Source organism: Elephantulus edwardii, unplaced genomic scaffold (assembly GCF_000299155.1).
Source record: "Elephantulus edwardii isolate Elephantulus edwardi_28Jun2011 unplaced genomic scaffold, EleEdw1.0 scaffold00214, whole genome shotgun sequence".
In the NCBI taxonomy this organism is placed as follows: domain Eukaryota; kingdom Metazoa; phylum Chordata; class Mammalia; order Macroscelidea; family Macroscelididae; genus Elephantulus; species Elephantulus edwardii.
Genome location: NW_006399964.1, coordinates 829858 through 843703, shown reverse-complemented (window position 1 = coordinate 843703; position 13846 = coordinate 829858). Strand labels below are relative to the sequence as shown.

Sequence of the window (13846 nt, the reverse complement as noted above, 5' to 3'; positions counted from 1 at the left end):
TACAACCAGGAGAAGATAACATAGATGAATGGGACCTTCTAAGACTCAAATCCCTATGCACATCCAAAAACTTCTCCAGTAGGGTAAAAAGGGAAGCCACCGACTGGGAATAAATGCAGGATTTGAGGATGAAGGTGGGCCTGACTCAGCTGCGGTATATCCACTTACCTCACATACATGCCTTTTTACAGAGGCAGACCATTAGACCTTTCCTTTGATATACCTCAGGGTTACTTGAATTCCAACCGTCAAGCTAAGAGCGTGTTAGGAGGTCCAAGTCTATCCTTCAATTATAGTAAAGATTCCTAGCCCTTAAAGTCTCCCTCTAAAAATAACTTTCTCCCTCATTGTCAATGATTTCATCCAACTTGGATGGATCCACAGTCAACACCCATGGTACCTGCAGTCATAAGCTCAGAAGATGCACTGCACTGAGCAAGTCCAATGTAAGGGACCTCTCCAAATTACTAAGGAGCAACAATGCCAGTTAGAAGACTAAGGTGTGTCCGATTCAGGCCTTGGTCTTTTCAATTACTTGCTACACCTCTGAGAGTCGGACAACAAATAAAGATGATAGAAGAACCAATGTGTTTGAGCTGTGTTGTTGGAGAAGAGCACTGAATATCACATGCACGGCCTAACAAAAAATAACTACATCTTAGAGAGAATGCAGCCAGAGTGCTCACTGGAGGCAAAGCTTCACCTCACATATTTGAGACGTCTTTCTAAAAAAGGCTACTCCTTGCAGAGGGACATCATGCTTAAAAAAAAGTGAGGGGCAGTGAAAGAGAGAAAGACCCCTAACCAGATGGACTGACACAGTGACTGCAGCAATAGGGTTCAAGGGTGTCAGAGATGTTGGGGATGGCACAGGATAGAACAGGGTTGAGGCCTGTTGTTCATAGGGTCACTATGAGTCTTAGTTGATGGGACTAATAACTTCCTACACACACACACACACACACACACACACACACACACACGCCACCTACACTGAACCCCTAAGATCTGAGCTTGTGAGACTGAAACCAAAGCCATGAGAACAAGACCAGAGACTGAGAGCTTCTCATTCAAAATCTGCCTTCAAACCTTCATGATTGTTTATGCTTTTTGTTAAAAATGTTAAACTTTGGACGATAAATAGTCGTGCTGGGCCTTAGCTTCTTCATGACGATGAGGGGCAGGGTAGGATGGTCTTTGATAAAATTCCCCAGTGAGTGTGGGCAGTGCGTGCGTTTGCTGGCATACTGTGCTCGGTCTCCAGGCTGCTCGTGCTGAGAATTAAGTGAGGTCGAGAGCCCCCATGGATGGCATGTTATTAACGTGTTCTTGGCATTTCTGCCTCATTATCCCATCAGCCTCTTTCAAGATGTTCCCTGTGTAAGGCTCAGTGCCTGTTCAGAACTTCACACTAACTACTAAAAAGTGGGAACTCTGGTGGCTTAGTGGTAAGGAGCTCTGCCGCAATCCCAAAAGCACACAGTTCAAATCCAGCATTTGCTCCACAGGAGAAGGATGAGCAATCTCCTCCATGTGATTTACTGAATCTGAAAATCTGCTGGTAGATCAGCCATGGATTGGTTCTGACTCCTGGACACACAATAACAATAAACAATGAACAATGAAAAAAAATCACCGTGAAAAACATTCACTGAGAGTCCTCCACGTGGGCTGCCACAGAAGGGTCAAAGCAGCAAAAAGTAAGATTCCTTCTCCTGAGAGTCTGACTGTCTATTGAGGGAAGGGGAGGTCCTATCACTAGAAGTCCAGATCTGTGTCTGCAGCTGCCCACAGGGGTCTGCAATGAAGTCTCTCTCTCCAAACGGGGGCGGGGAAACACAGACTCAGCTTCTGAAATAAAGGCCCTCAGATCTGTTCTGAAACATACGGGACCCATGTCTACAACCCTTAGGCTCTGGAAGGCTTCATCACCTGAAACTCAGACCAGACGGTTCTCAGAATATGGCAGCTTCTTGGCAGAGGACTGGAAAATGTAGACTTTCCAGGAAGAAAACAGATGTACTGTTTTCTTCTCCTTGCTGTGCCCTGCAGGCTGCCATTATGGACCTGGGACAGAATTTGGGCCAGGCAGGGCTGCAGGACCATACTCGTGCCCTCTGCCCACCCAGAGGTGCCCTCGGCCAGCCTGTGGCTTTCAGCTGGCTCACACAGAGCGAGCCAGAAAATGAGTATTTTATATGCAACCATGTGCCGTCCCTCCTGACAATCTGATCTAATTAAGTGGAATTGTGCATTCCACCCACTAGTTCCCGGTCTGATAATGAAGACGACAGAAAATGATATTCATAGTGTTTGGTCAGCGGAATTAAACGCAGTTAGGGCAACAATGAAGGACAAAAGTCATCACTGTAACCTTCCATCCTGTGGCCTCTACCTCTGCTGAAGAACTCCCTGTCATTTGCAAGAATAAAGAAGCAGCCAATATAAGCCCTTCTATTCACAGTAGCCCCATGTGTTGAGAGCTGAACTGAAAGCCTTAGGATTTTCACAGCCTTTCTGCAGGAGTTCACCAGCCTTTTCTTCCAAGGCACCTCAGAGTAGACCAGAATTCCCAACTTTTTTGTTCGCGGCAGACTTGCATCACTCAGGGACTATCTCACACAAACAAAGATGCTCAACTAAAGGACATCACAACAGGAGGGGGAGGGAGGGCAGACAGAGTGTCCAGGACTTAAATCCCTCCAATTACCCCAGCAGCACAGCTGTCCTCCCCGGCCATGGAGGTCCCACACCGAGGCCTGCGTCTCCTGGGGCCCCGGTTCCTGGAACACACAGGACCCTCTGTACATGAGGAGCTGAGGGGTGCTGCAAGCTCGTGGGGCTGCACAACAGAACGTCTGCAGCCGGGGAAATTAAAACCTCAAAGATTAATGACTCAGAACGTGTCCTACAAGTCTCCTTTCTTCTTGAAATATGAATTGGCAGAGGAGCCAAAAGATAGAGGGTTTTCCTTTTTTTCTCTATGCGCTTAGCAGACTCAACAAAATCAACTAGCAGAGAAGAGCCATTCTAATGAGGGAGTAGAAGGTTACGTGGTAAGAGCTGACAACTTAACTTAAAAAGCTATCAGCCTGGCCATAGTGACGAATGGTCCTGGAGAGAGTGTAATAAGATGCTCCTTAAAGGCAAGGATGGTGAAATGTCATCTCACTCACTTCGGGAGGGGCCAGGTCTTGGAGTAGGACACCATGCTTGGAAAGGTGGGGGATCAGTGAGAGAGAGGAAGACCCTCAACAAGACATGGTGCCTCTAACAATGGGCTTGAGGGTATCAGAGATGCAGAGGACGGTGCAGGATGGGGCAGGGTTCAGACCTGTTGTTCACAAGGGCTCTGTGGCCTGCAGTCCACTTGAAGGCATCTAAACAGCAACCACTTGGCCCATCCTCTTACACACCCCGTGGGCTCTCAAGTCCCTCTCCTGTCTGGAGTGCTGAAGGATGAAGTGGTGAGTGCAGACTATACAGTGGCATCCAGAATTTTTCTTCATACTTGAATTATTTTGTATATATTCGAAATGCATTTTAAGTACTGGCTCGAATATTTCCTCTCTTCTTTGACAAAGGCAGGGATGCCGTAAGGGCCTGGACGGTGTGCATGCTGTCTGAATAGCCTGCACCTTCCTTAGCGAAACACATGCCGTCTTCTCCTCCACTGAACTTGTCATCGCTTCACACACAGGGCAATCCCTCACGAGGAATTCCTGCTTGCGGCATAAATGAGTAGTAGCGGTTATTTGCATTTTTGGAAATGCTATTCTCATTTCCCACCCTGATTTTGTAATCAGAATTTCATCTGAGCAGGAATCTTCTTGTGCTGTTCCATAGAGCACTGCAAAGGTTCCGCCACAGACTGATGTCTCCCCTAAAAATACCAACAGATGCATAAAGGAAAAAAAATCCTACTAAAAAGCACACCTGTTTCTTTCAATTATTCTTTTCTATCTGTTCACACAGCAAACAAGGGGAAGTTTAAACTCAGGCGGCATAGGTTCTACTGTGTACAAGTGCATGTACACACACACACACACACACACACACACACACACACACACACACGGACAGCCAAGTCCTCAGCATCATCTCCTATGATGGCACCTGGACCACAACTGGCTACATTCAGACCTGTGAAAGCCAGAACCTGTGTAAGTCAGAATTCTCTGTGAGAGCTGGAAAATTCCACTGGAGGGACAGAGAAGTGGTGGGATTATACTGTCAAAGGAAGAAGACCTGCAAGAACCAGAGAAACAACACCGTGCTGATGAGTTCTGACTGAGGCTATACCATTTTATGGGAGGAAACAGTCCATCCTTCTCCCTCCGAGTGAATGGTGATTTGAACCAATGACCTTTGAGTTTCACAACCTGCCACATTCCGCACTACACCCCCTGAACTCCTGAAAGCATGACTCTCTCACAGGCGCTGAATCAGAGCCGAACTCTAGATGCCCCTCCAGTGGGCTGCAGAGGCCAAAATCACACAGCAAGGTACCACCCAGCTTACTCCTACTGAGTGCTGGTAGACCTGAACCACCACAGAGGGTCAGCCTTCAGGTTCACAGCATAATCCCTACAGACTAGGCCACTAAAACACCCTCAGTCACCAAGTACTCCTTAATCTGTGCTCAAATTCATTTTCCACAATTCCTCCACTGTTCTGCTGCATTCATTATAGCCTAGTGGTAAAGGAGCTGCACTGCCAACCTGAACAGACGTGGTTCAAATCCACCAGTTGCTCCATGGGAGAAAGATGAGAAATCTGTTTGATTTACTACCTCTGAAAACCCACTGGAGGATCAGCCATGGGTCACTTCTGACTCAGCAGCAACATTAGTGAGCTCTGGCGGCTTAGTGGTAAGGAACTGTGCTGCTGACTCCAAGGCATGTGGTTCGAATCCACCAGCTACTCTGCGGGAGAAGGATGGGCAATCTCCTGCATGATTAACTGCCTCTGAAAACCCACTGGAGGGTCAGCTATGGGTCGATTCTGACTGGACAGTTCACAACTGCAGCAGCAACAGATTAATGAGTTTTCTTGCTGCTTGAATGCAGCTGTAAGCTTTCTCACATTCGTACAGCATGTTTAGATAAATAGGCTGGGTGCTGATCATTGCTCCATTTCTGAAGCATTTTGGAGATTATAAAGGACAGAGAAGGACATGCTTCATGTATGTCCTTTCACATATTCTTCTGGGAAAAGGAGAACTGGCAAGACGTAGGAGCCATCACCCTGTGATCACCGCCACATCCCACTGCCTTTCAGAGCTCATTCACTCGTGATGTGGGCACGGACCCACACACTTGCAGGGTTAAACAGATCCTGAGCTCTGCTTTACAAGCTTGTAATCCAAGACAAAGAACTCTGACATGAAGCTGTGACACACTAACAAATGAACCTTCAACACGATGTTAATTAGTTGTGCAAACAGATTTCATGAAGAGCGCTTCCTGACTTAGGGGAAGGAGCCCTTTTCAAACAGATTACAGTGTCATTCATGTATCATCAAATTGTGAAACGAAGATACTTTGAGCCATTAATCACAAATCACCTTTATCTATTTACTAAGACCATCTCCATGGTACCAATTAGCAGAATAACTGGTGTGGGGTTTTTCCCCACAAAGTGAAAGTTAGCAGAGTTTTTAAAAAGCTGTAATTTGGACTTTTCTTAAACCAAACTTCCTTCAGAGCCCTGGAGGCCTAGTACTAAGGGGCTGTGCTGTCAACCCAGAGGTGGTTGCTGTGTACCTTCGAGTCAGAACTGACCCTCCAGTGGGTTTTCAGAGGCAGATAATCATATGGGAAGAGACTGCCCATCTTTCTCTCATGGAGCAAATGGTGAGTTTGAACCACACACCTTTGTGTTGGCAGTGCAATTCTTTACCACTAAGCCACCAGAGTAACCCAAAGGCAGGAGGTTCAAATACACCAGCTGAAAGATGGGCAATCTCCTCCCATGCAGTTTACAGCCTCTGAAAACTCGCTGGAGGGTCAGCTATAGTTGGTTCTGATTCAGTGGCACAAAACAACAACAGACTGTCCTTCAAAGTAGTTCAAATTGGTGAGATTTCTCTGGTTGGTAAAAAAATTTGCAACAACGCACTGAGTGATATGCTGATCGAGTCCCCATCTTATCCGTCACTGTGGACCCAGCACAACACTTGTGGACACTCCCCTTCCCTCTCCCCCACCCCCCCGCTGTTGATGGAGCTAATTCACACTTTTAACAACTCATTGGTAGGTTTCCAAGGCTGCACACCTTTGCAGGAGGTCATTGCCCATCTTTCTAGCACAGAGCAGCTGACAGATTCAAACTGCTGACTTTGCCATTAGCAGCTGCGCAGGCTACACCACCAGGTCTCCTCTGACACACAGTAAGTGCGTAATTCTTGCTTTGTGCTGGGGACAGGTCGAAGAGCAGAGGATCCTGGGATGCTGTGTTTCGGCTCCAAGCCTACTGGAAGTTTTGTTCCTCCCTTTCTCTCTCTTCCTCACGAGGGATTACAGATGCTTCGCTTCAGGAAGTGTTTGATGGCCATCAAGGACTCAGGGAGCAGTAGGGAGTAGCACTGAGGGGCAGAGCAGACAGAAGGACCCCCTCACCTCCCAAGGCATCTGTTCCTGGCTGTCACTGTCCTTTGTCAACCTACCAGCTGTGGTTCCAGGGAGAGAAGCATGTCTTCCTGTAGATGGAGCCACTGGCTCCACTGCTATCTCACTACCATCACAGCCTCACTGCATACTTCTCCCACCTCCGATATGCTCCGTTATGGTCAAAATAATACATGTAATAAAAAGTTTGCCAGCTTAACCATTTTAATAACCTAGTGTCTCTTCAACGTCACGCTAGATGGAGAAAAGACTGAAACAAGTTCACCTTGCTTGGTTCAGTCAACACTCTACCAGCAGTCAGGAATTCAAAGGATGTGTTGCCACTGGAAAATCTGCTGCCAGAGACTTCTCCAAAATGCTAAAGAGTAACAACATCAAAGAGTAAGGTATACCTGACCCAGACCAGGGTCTTTTCAATCACTTGCTATGCATCTCTCAGAGCTGGAAATGAACAAAGATGATGACAGAACAAGAACTGATGCCTTTGAGTTGTGCTGAAGTGTAGTACTGAAAATCCCATGGGCTGACAAAAGAATAAACAAACATGTCTTAGAGAAGGTGTAACCAGGGTTCTCTTTAGAGGTAAAGGTGGGGAAATTTTGTCTCACGTACTTTGATCATGTTGTCAGGAGGGACCAGTCCTTGCGGAAAAAAGACATCATGTTTGAAGAAATGGAGGGTCATCGAAAAGAGGGGAAGAACCTCAACAAGATGGAATGACCATGTGACTGTATCAACGGGCTCAACTATATCAGAGATGATACCGATGGCACGGAACAGAGTGAGGTTCAGATGAACAACGGTTCTTAGGGCCACTATGAGTCGTAGTTGATACGATGGCACTTTACAACAGTTGTTGTTGTTGTTTGTTGTTATGTGCCGTCGAGTCGCCTGCGACTCGTAGCGACCCTATGTACAATAGCCCTAAACTCCGCTCTGTCCTGTGCCAATCGCACTGTTTCTGACACTCCCATCCCAATTATCCTAGTCACTGAATCAATCCACCTCATAGAGGGCCTTCCTCTCCTGCGCTGTCCCTCCACCCTCCCAAGCATGATGTCCCTCTCTAAGGACCGGTCTCTCCTCACAACATGTCCAAAGTATGTTAGACGGAGCCTCAGAATCCTTGCCTCCAAGGAGCCACCCAGTTTAACCCTTTCCAGGACAAATCTGTTTGTTTTACAACAGTATCTTTTCAAAAAGTTATTTAAATACCTGTTCTCACTTGTTCAGAAGAGCAGTCGGATGTTGCTAGCAGCATGAGAGAAGGAACTCACTTCCACCTTATCTCCAGAGTGTTCAGCCTGACACTCAGCAACACACAAGTCCTGCATCCCCTGGGTCCGCCCTGCTCACAAAGCAGCCTGTGGGTCATGCTATTTCTCTGGGGTTTGTCTGCCCTCGGCAGGCAGCATCCCAACAGGGAGTCATCTTGGTGGGATGACTCGCAGTGAGACTGTATCCTCCTATCTTTGGTGATCTGGGACCCTCCTCACAGGCCCCTGAACTGCTGCTGGCTTCCTCATGTCATCCACGATCTCAGGACAGCTTTAGAGGAACAATCTTGTCTCTGCTGCAAAACACTGAGCCATGCCAGGACTGGACGCTCTCCATTAGAGTAAGCACTTCCTGGGTCAACAAGATCTTTAAACACATAAAAGCCTTTGGGAAGCATGTTAATATCAAGTGAACGCCTTCCTAAAGGGATGGTGGCATTAGAGGGGTGGATAACAGGAAGGAGGCAGGATAAACCGGTACAGGGGAGCAGCTTAAGGAAGAGGGGTTGGATATAAAGGTCCTCTCTGAAGACCATGATCCTGGGGGTGATTTTATGCTCAAGGCATTCAATAGTCAGTGATGTAAGCATACAAAACATCAATCCATAGGATAGCAGCTCTGGTGGCCTGGTGGTAAGAAGCTGTACTGCTAACCCAAAGGCAGGCAGTTCTAATCCACCAGCTTCTCTAAAGAAGAGAGATGGGCAATCTCCTCCCCGGTGATTAACTGCATCTGAGAACCCGCTGGAGGGTCAGCTCTGGGTTGTTCCCGACTCAGTGTTACACTCAGTAGTGCACAATAACAAGCAAAGGAAAGAAATAAAGCAGCCATCTTTTTCCTAAAACCCAGCAAACTTTAGAAGTCCTGGCTGCCTCAGCAAATGAAGAGCAGGCACAGTTACATCATCCATACGTTAGTTAAGAATAAAAGTACTTCACACAGCTGCGTAACAAATTGTGCTGGTGTCCTCTCAAAATTTGTAAAACTCAAAATGGCAATTTTTGCCAGAAAAGCACAGCTGAAAGTGCCCCCCAGACAGTGCCATTGGAAGGGAATGATGGCACCCTTTCCTCTTATGCCTACGCTGTGTCTTTGCCTGGGCTCCCTCCCCTGCTCTCTACATTTTATCTGGTCGTCAAATGGCTACACTTCTGTCACACGGTGCAGAGCAATGCTCCCATCCACAGAGTAAACCAGGTCTCCACCCATGTGGAGGTCTTCAGTGGTACAAACAGTTCATGCCCCTGGCTGCTGTCCCAGTGGCCAGAGGTGCCAGGTTGCCCGGAAGCACCTTGGAACAAAGGCCAGTGTTTTACTTCTGAAAACCAGCCATTCAAAAATTAAATGGACTGTTGGTTGAAGGGAAAGGAGATACACACAAAGAGTTTAACTGTTACATGTTGTTGAGCTGCGATCCCCTCCAGAGGGCTTTCAGAGCTCCTAATGGCTTTGTGGTAAGAAATTGTGGGGCCAACACAAGGGGCTCACATCCACCAGCTGCTCCCCGGGTGAAAGATGGGCGATCTCCTCCTGAGAATTACTGCTTCTGAGAAGGTGCTGGAGGATCAGCTACGGGTTGGCTCGGACTCGACTGCACGTAAGAAAAACCACCAGTGGGCTTTCAGAGGATCTAATACTCCAGGAGGGGCAGCCAGCAGATTCAAACTGCTGACTTACTCACCAGGCCACTGGAGTTCCCTAAGGGGAGGATTAGCCATTGTAATTAAGTAATTACATGAATCAATGGTAATTAATGCTATAAAACTTGTATGGATGTGCCAATGAACAGTTAATTACGTTATAAATCAAAACATGCACAGACAAATAAAATCATAAATATAATATTATCAAACAAACAAACCAACCAATCAATCAAGCTGAGCTTCCACTTAGGAAATAACAATCCCTCCGGAGCAGAGCTGTTCTCTGACACATGTGAGTCAACGCCAGCTACACTTCAGAGGCCCTGCGGTTCTGGGGGGCACAGCTCCTGTGCTGACCTGGAGGCTGGGAGGTAGAGCCATCGGAGAGAGAGGCCTGGTCCACCAGCTCAGGGGCAGCCCTGCACCCGGGAAGCTGTGAGATAACCCCCTGGACATAAAGCCCCATGGAATAGCTCTTCGTGGAGTACTCTCATCCAGGGTCTCACGTGTCTCCATACCAACCATTTCCCATTTGTTTTCTTTCAATGGAGTTTTGTCTTTTCTCCTCCTCCCCTTTCACCTGAACCTGGAGCCCCTTTGACCCCTCTCCTTGGGGTACAGGACCTAACCCTTTGAGGCGAGGTGGCCGTGACAGAGGCACCTACCTTGCCCAGGCCCGGGGTGTCCTTCACCTTGCTGACTGCTCTCAACAGGCAGGGTGGTGCGGGCGGCGGCGAGGTCTGCAGGATCCCGCTGAAGCTGGTGCCAAAGAGGGGCAGCTCAGCCACTGATGATGGAGATGGCCGCGGTTTCTTCTTCTTAGAAGACAGGTTCAACTTCTGGGCGGCTCTGGAGGGAGATGAAGAGAAGTGACAATGAGGGAAATGACTGTGCAGTCACACGAGATGGGGTGACTTGCCGACTCTTCAAGGATGCTCCCATCTGCTCACCCTCACAGCTCTGCAACAGTCCTTCTGTCCACCACAACCCTGTTAGGTCTCAGCGAAGCCATAAAACGCACCGACTGGAAATCAGCATTTATAAAGGGATGTTGGCTCCCCACAAACCCTTGTTTTCGCAGGAATACTGCTTTGAGGATAAACACCACCAACTAGGTTACTCATTCCAAATGTCTCTGGTACAAACTCAGGTATGAGTGAATGGTTAAGAATCCTAACACCTTGAAAGACCCTCCCCCAAGATGACGGGCCATGCGGCCTGCAGTCGAGGGGTGTTATATACACAGCTGTGGAAGGAAAACACAAGCCCGAGTTATCAGGGGGCTGAAAACTATGCTGGTTCAAAAACGGCCACAAATCAGGCCAAGGTGCTGAGCTGAGAGCTACTTTTCTGCAGGAAGGTGTTAAAGCACGAAATGCAATTCACAGGCAGATGTGGGGAGTGGGGTGCAAATGGAGAAAGGAGTGTGAGGGGGCCAGAGAGTTCACATAGTTTCTATAGCTCATAGTAGCCTGTAACTTTTAGAATACAATACCCTTATCACCTAGAGCAGATATGAGTCAAAGTTGCTTTAAAAAACAAATTATTGGTTTGCATATAATCATTCATATACATCATACTGTACATGTACTTTGTGTGCTATACAATCATTCATAAACATTGTTTCATTCATGACCCTGTGTTTTATACAATCATTCATATGTATTACATTTTGTATGATTACCATTGCTCTATTATCTCTCCAGTCTTTTCATGTCTCCTTAAACATTTGTTTTTCAATCTTTCACATGCCTCCACCCACTAAATGTGGCTGTCCCATGGGTTTTTCCTCTTCTCTTTTTATGCCCCTTCTTCTGCACTTCCTCTTCTGAATATTTATACTTATCTTTCTCATAATAGTGGCTTTAGGGGGGTGTGTCCTTAGGTGACTGAGATATTTCACTCAGCATAATGGGCTCTGGTCTCTCCCAAGCTATAGTGTTTTATGAAGTCATTGTTAGTTAAGCTGCATGGTATTCCACTGCATGAATGCACCATAATTTCTCAAGTCATTCGTTTGTTGATGGGTATTTGGACTTTTTCTATTTTCTTGCTATTGTGAATGACACTGCTCAACCTGAAGAAGATAAAATCAAAGCATGAGCTTTTATTAAGATGAAACCCCTGCGTGGACCATGTTTCTTCAGTAAGGTGAAAGAAAGCCCACAGATTTGGGAAAAAAGTATTCGGCAAGAGCATTTCAGAGAAGGGCCTCATAACTAAAGTTTTCAGTACCCTACAGGGGCTCCACAAGTAAAAGGCTGATAACTCAAAATGGGCAAAAGATACAGACTCTTTACAAAGAAGGACATTCAGAGAGCCAAGAAATACATGTGGGAATGTCCACAATCACTAGAAATCGATGTTGCTTTAAAAAATAAAAAAGCAAAACTCTCTGTTTGGAGACCGCCATCAGAAAGCTTAATTCTCCAAGAGGAATTAAGACAAGCAAACAAGTGTGACTTCATTTCGAATAAGAGAAAAGGCCATTCTCAAGCAGCATATCTCCTTTTCCACTGCTCAGCTGTTATTTGCTGTGCTGTGATACTGGAAGCCAGGCCCCACTGTGTTAAACCCCAGCAGGGTCACCACCTTATAGAGGCTACAGAGGGGCTTCCAGCCCAAGACGAGGGGAAAGACCTGCTGATCGACAGCTAAAGGGCCACCAGTCAACATTGTCCAAGCGTCTTCCCTGCAGATCACAAAGGGAGCATTCCCAGCTGAGTGCTGGCCGGAAGGCGGGCCCCAAGGTTGGAAGACACTCAAAATGCACAGCGGCTACAACAATGGACAAGAGACCACGACGATGGAGGGAAGTCGGCACAGGGCCACGTAATGATCACACATGGATGGGGTTGGCACAAGTCAGACGTGGTTTGCAGGTAACAAAAAACACAATCAAGTACTTATTACTGGCTCAATTCTCGGTGTTGCCTCACTCTATACAAACACTATGTTTAAGAATTCAAATTTCCTCATTGAACGCTATTAAACAACTGACTGGCTGCTTAAAACCAAGAACGCCATGACTTTATTTTGTGGATCACTCCTTCTAGACCATCCATGGCTTCCATCCATTGCCTAGCAGGCTGCTAGAAAAACAAAGAATCAAGGTTGCTCAGACCTACTTCCTTCTCCATTAAGGATCTGAAGCAGCTGGTTTCAATTTTGTATCGATGACCACCAGACTTCTGACAGACCCTGAGCTCAAAAAACTGACACTGCACATCATCATCATCATCATCATCATGATTTCAAAGTTCAATTTTTTTCTCGGCCACAAAATTGAAAACCTGTTGGGCAAAAGTGAGACGCGGAGGAAGGGTATGGTGGGGGCACGGCAGATTTTAATGACAGGCTCAGGAGAGGAGAGGTCTGGTCCCTCCTGCAAGAGGCGCAGGAATGCAGCCGCACCTGCAGACCTTTCCCCTCAGTCACCTTGTTACAAGTCACAAGCTATTACCACGGAGCCGGAACTGACCCACTGCTGAGTGTCCAGTGGATTTTCAGAAGCCATAAGTCTCACAGGAGATGGCCCAGCTTTCTCCCATAGAGACCCTGGAGAATTGGAACCCCAAGAGAGCCCATTTTGGGGGCTAGTAGTACAACTCCCTATTCATTTAGGCCACCAGAGCTCTCTATGTTATTACAAGATGATGAAAAATCAGAGGCCTTGGGATCAGCTTTTCAGAATATTTCCTTTTGCCAATGAGACAAAAGGAAAAAAAAACCCGTGGGAATACAGTTCCTACTCACACCGCCTACCTCCTAGTCCAGCAATGATTTCATTGCTATTCTTGCCAATCCTTCCCTTAAAACTTTAAGGGGGGAAGTAACTCTTCTATTAGCCATCTGGGGCTTCTTGTGACAGTTTCCATTAATCTTGGAGGTTCTATCCCTAAGTGGACAGCGACTCCCCTGGGGGTGCGTGTCAGGTGGTGGCAAGCAACATCAGCAAACGCCCTCATGGCTGCTCAACCAGGCCACCTAGGTTCTGTAGGGCCAGGACTGAGGGAAGCACTGTCATCTGCCAATCACTGAATGGTGGTGCTTGTCCATTTGCCTTTAGAATCTTTCCATGCTCCCAGCCCAACATGAGTAGACAGGAGGAGAGGAAGAAGCTGAACCTGGTGTCAGAGGAGGTAAGTAGTCTGGTAACTTTCTCCCTCCCATTCTGCCTGGCTGCTACCCATGCTTACCCACTCTGCTCAGATTAGAGGGACTGTGTTCAATTAAAGCATGTAAAACATTGATGAGCATTTCCCTCCAACCTTCTGTTAGCTTTCATTAAAATCA

At 47.0% G+C, this 13846-nt stretch overlaps 1 protein-coding gene across 1 annotated transcript in view; it reads right to left on the bottom strand.

Annotated features, from left to right (window-relative positions):
• Positions 1 to 13846, bottom strand: part of KIF26B (kinesin family member 26B) — a 717418-nt gene that overhangs the window by 210627 nt on the left and 492945 nt on the right. The window contains exon 5 of the mRNA XM_006897738.1: positions 10216 to 10399. Within this exon, the coding sequence (XP_006897800.1) occupies positions 10216 to 10399 (184 nt within the window). The remainder of the gene's footprint in view (positions 1 to 10215; positions 10400 to 13846) is intronic.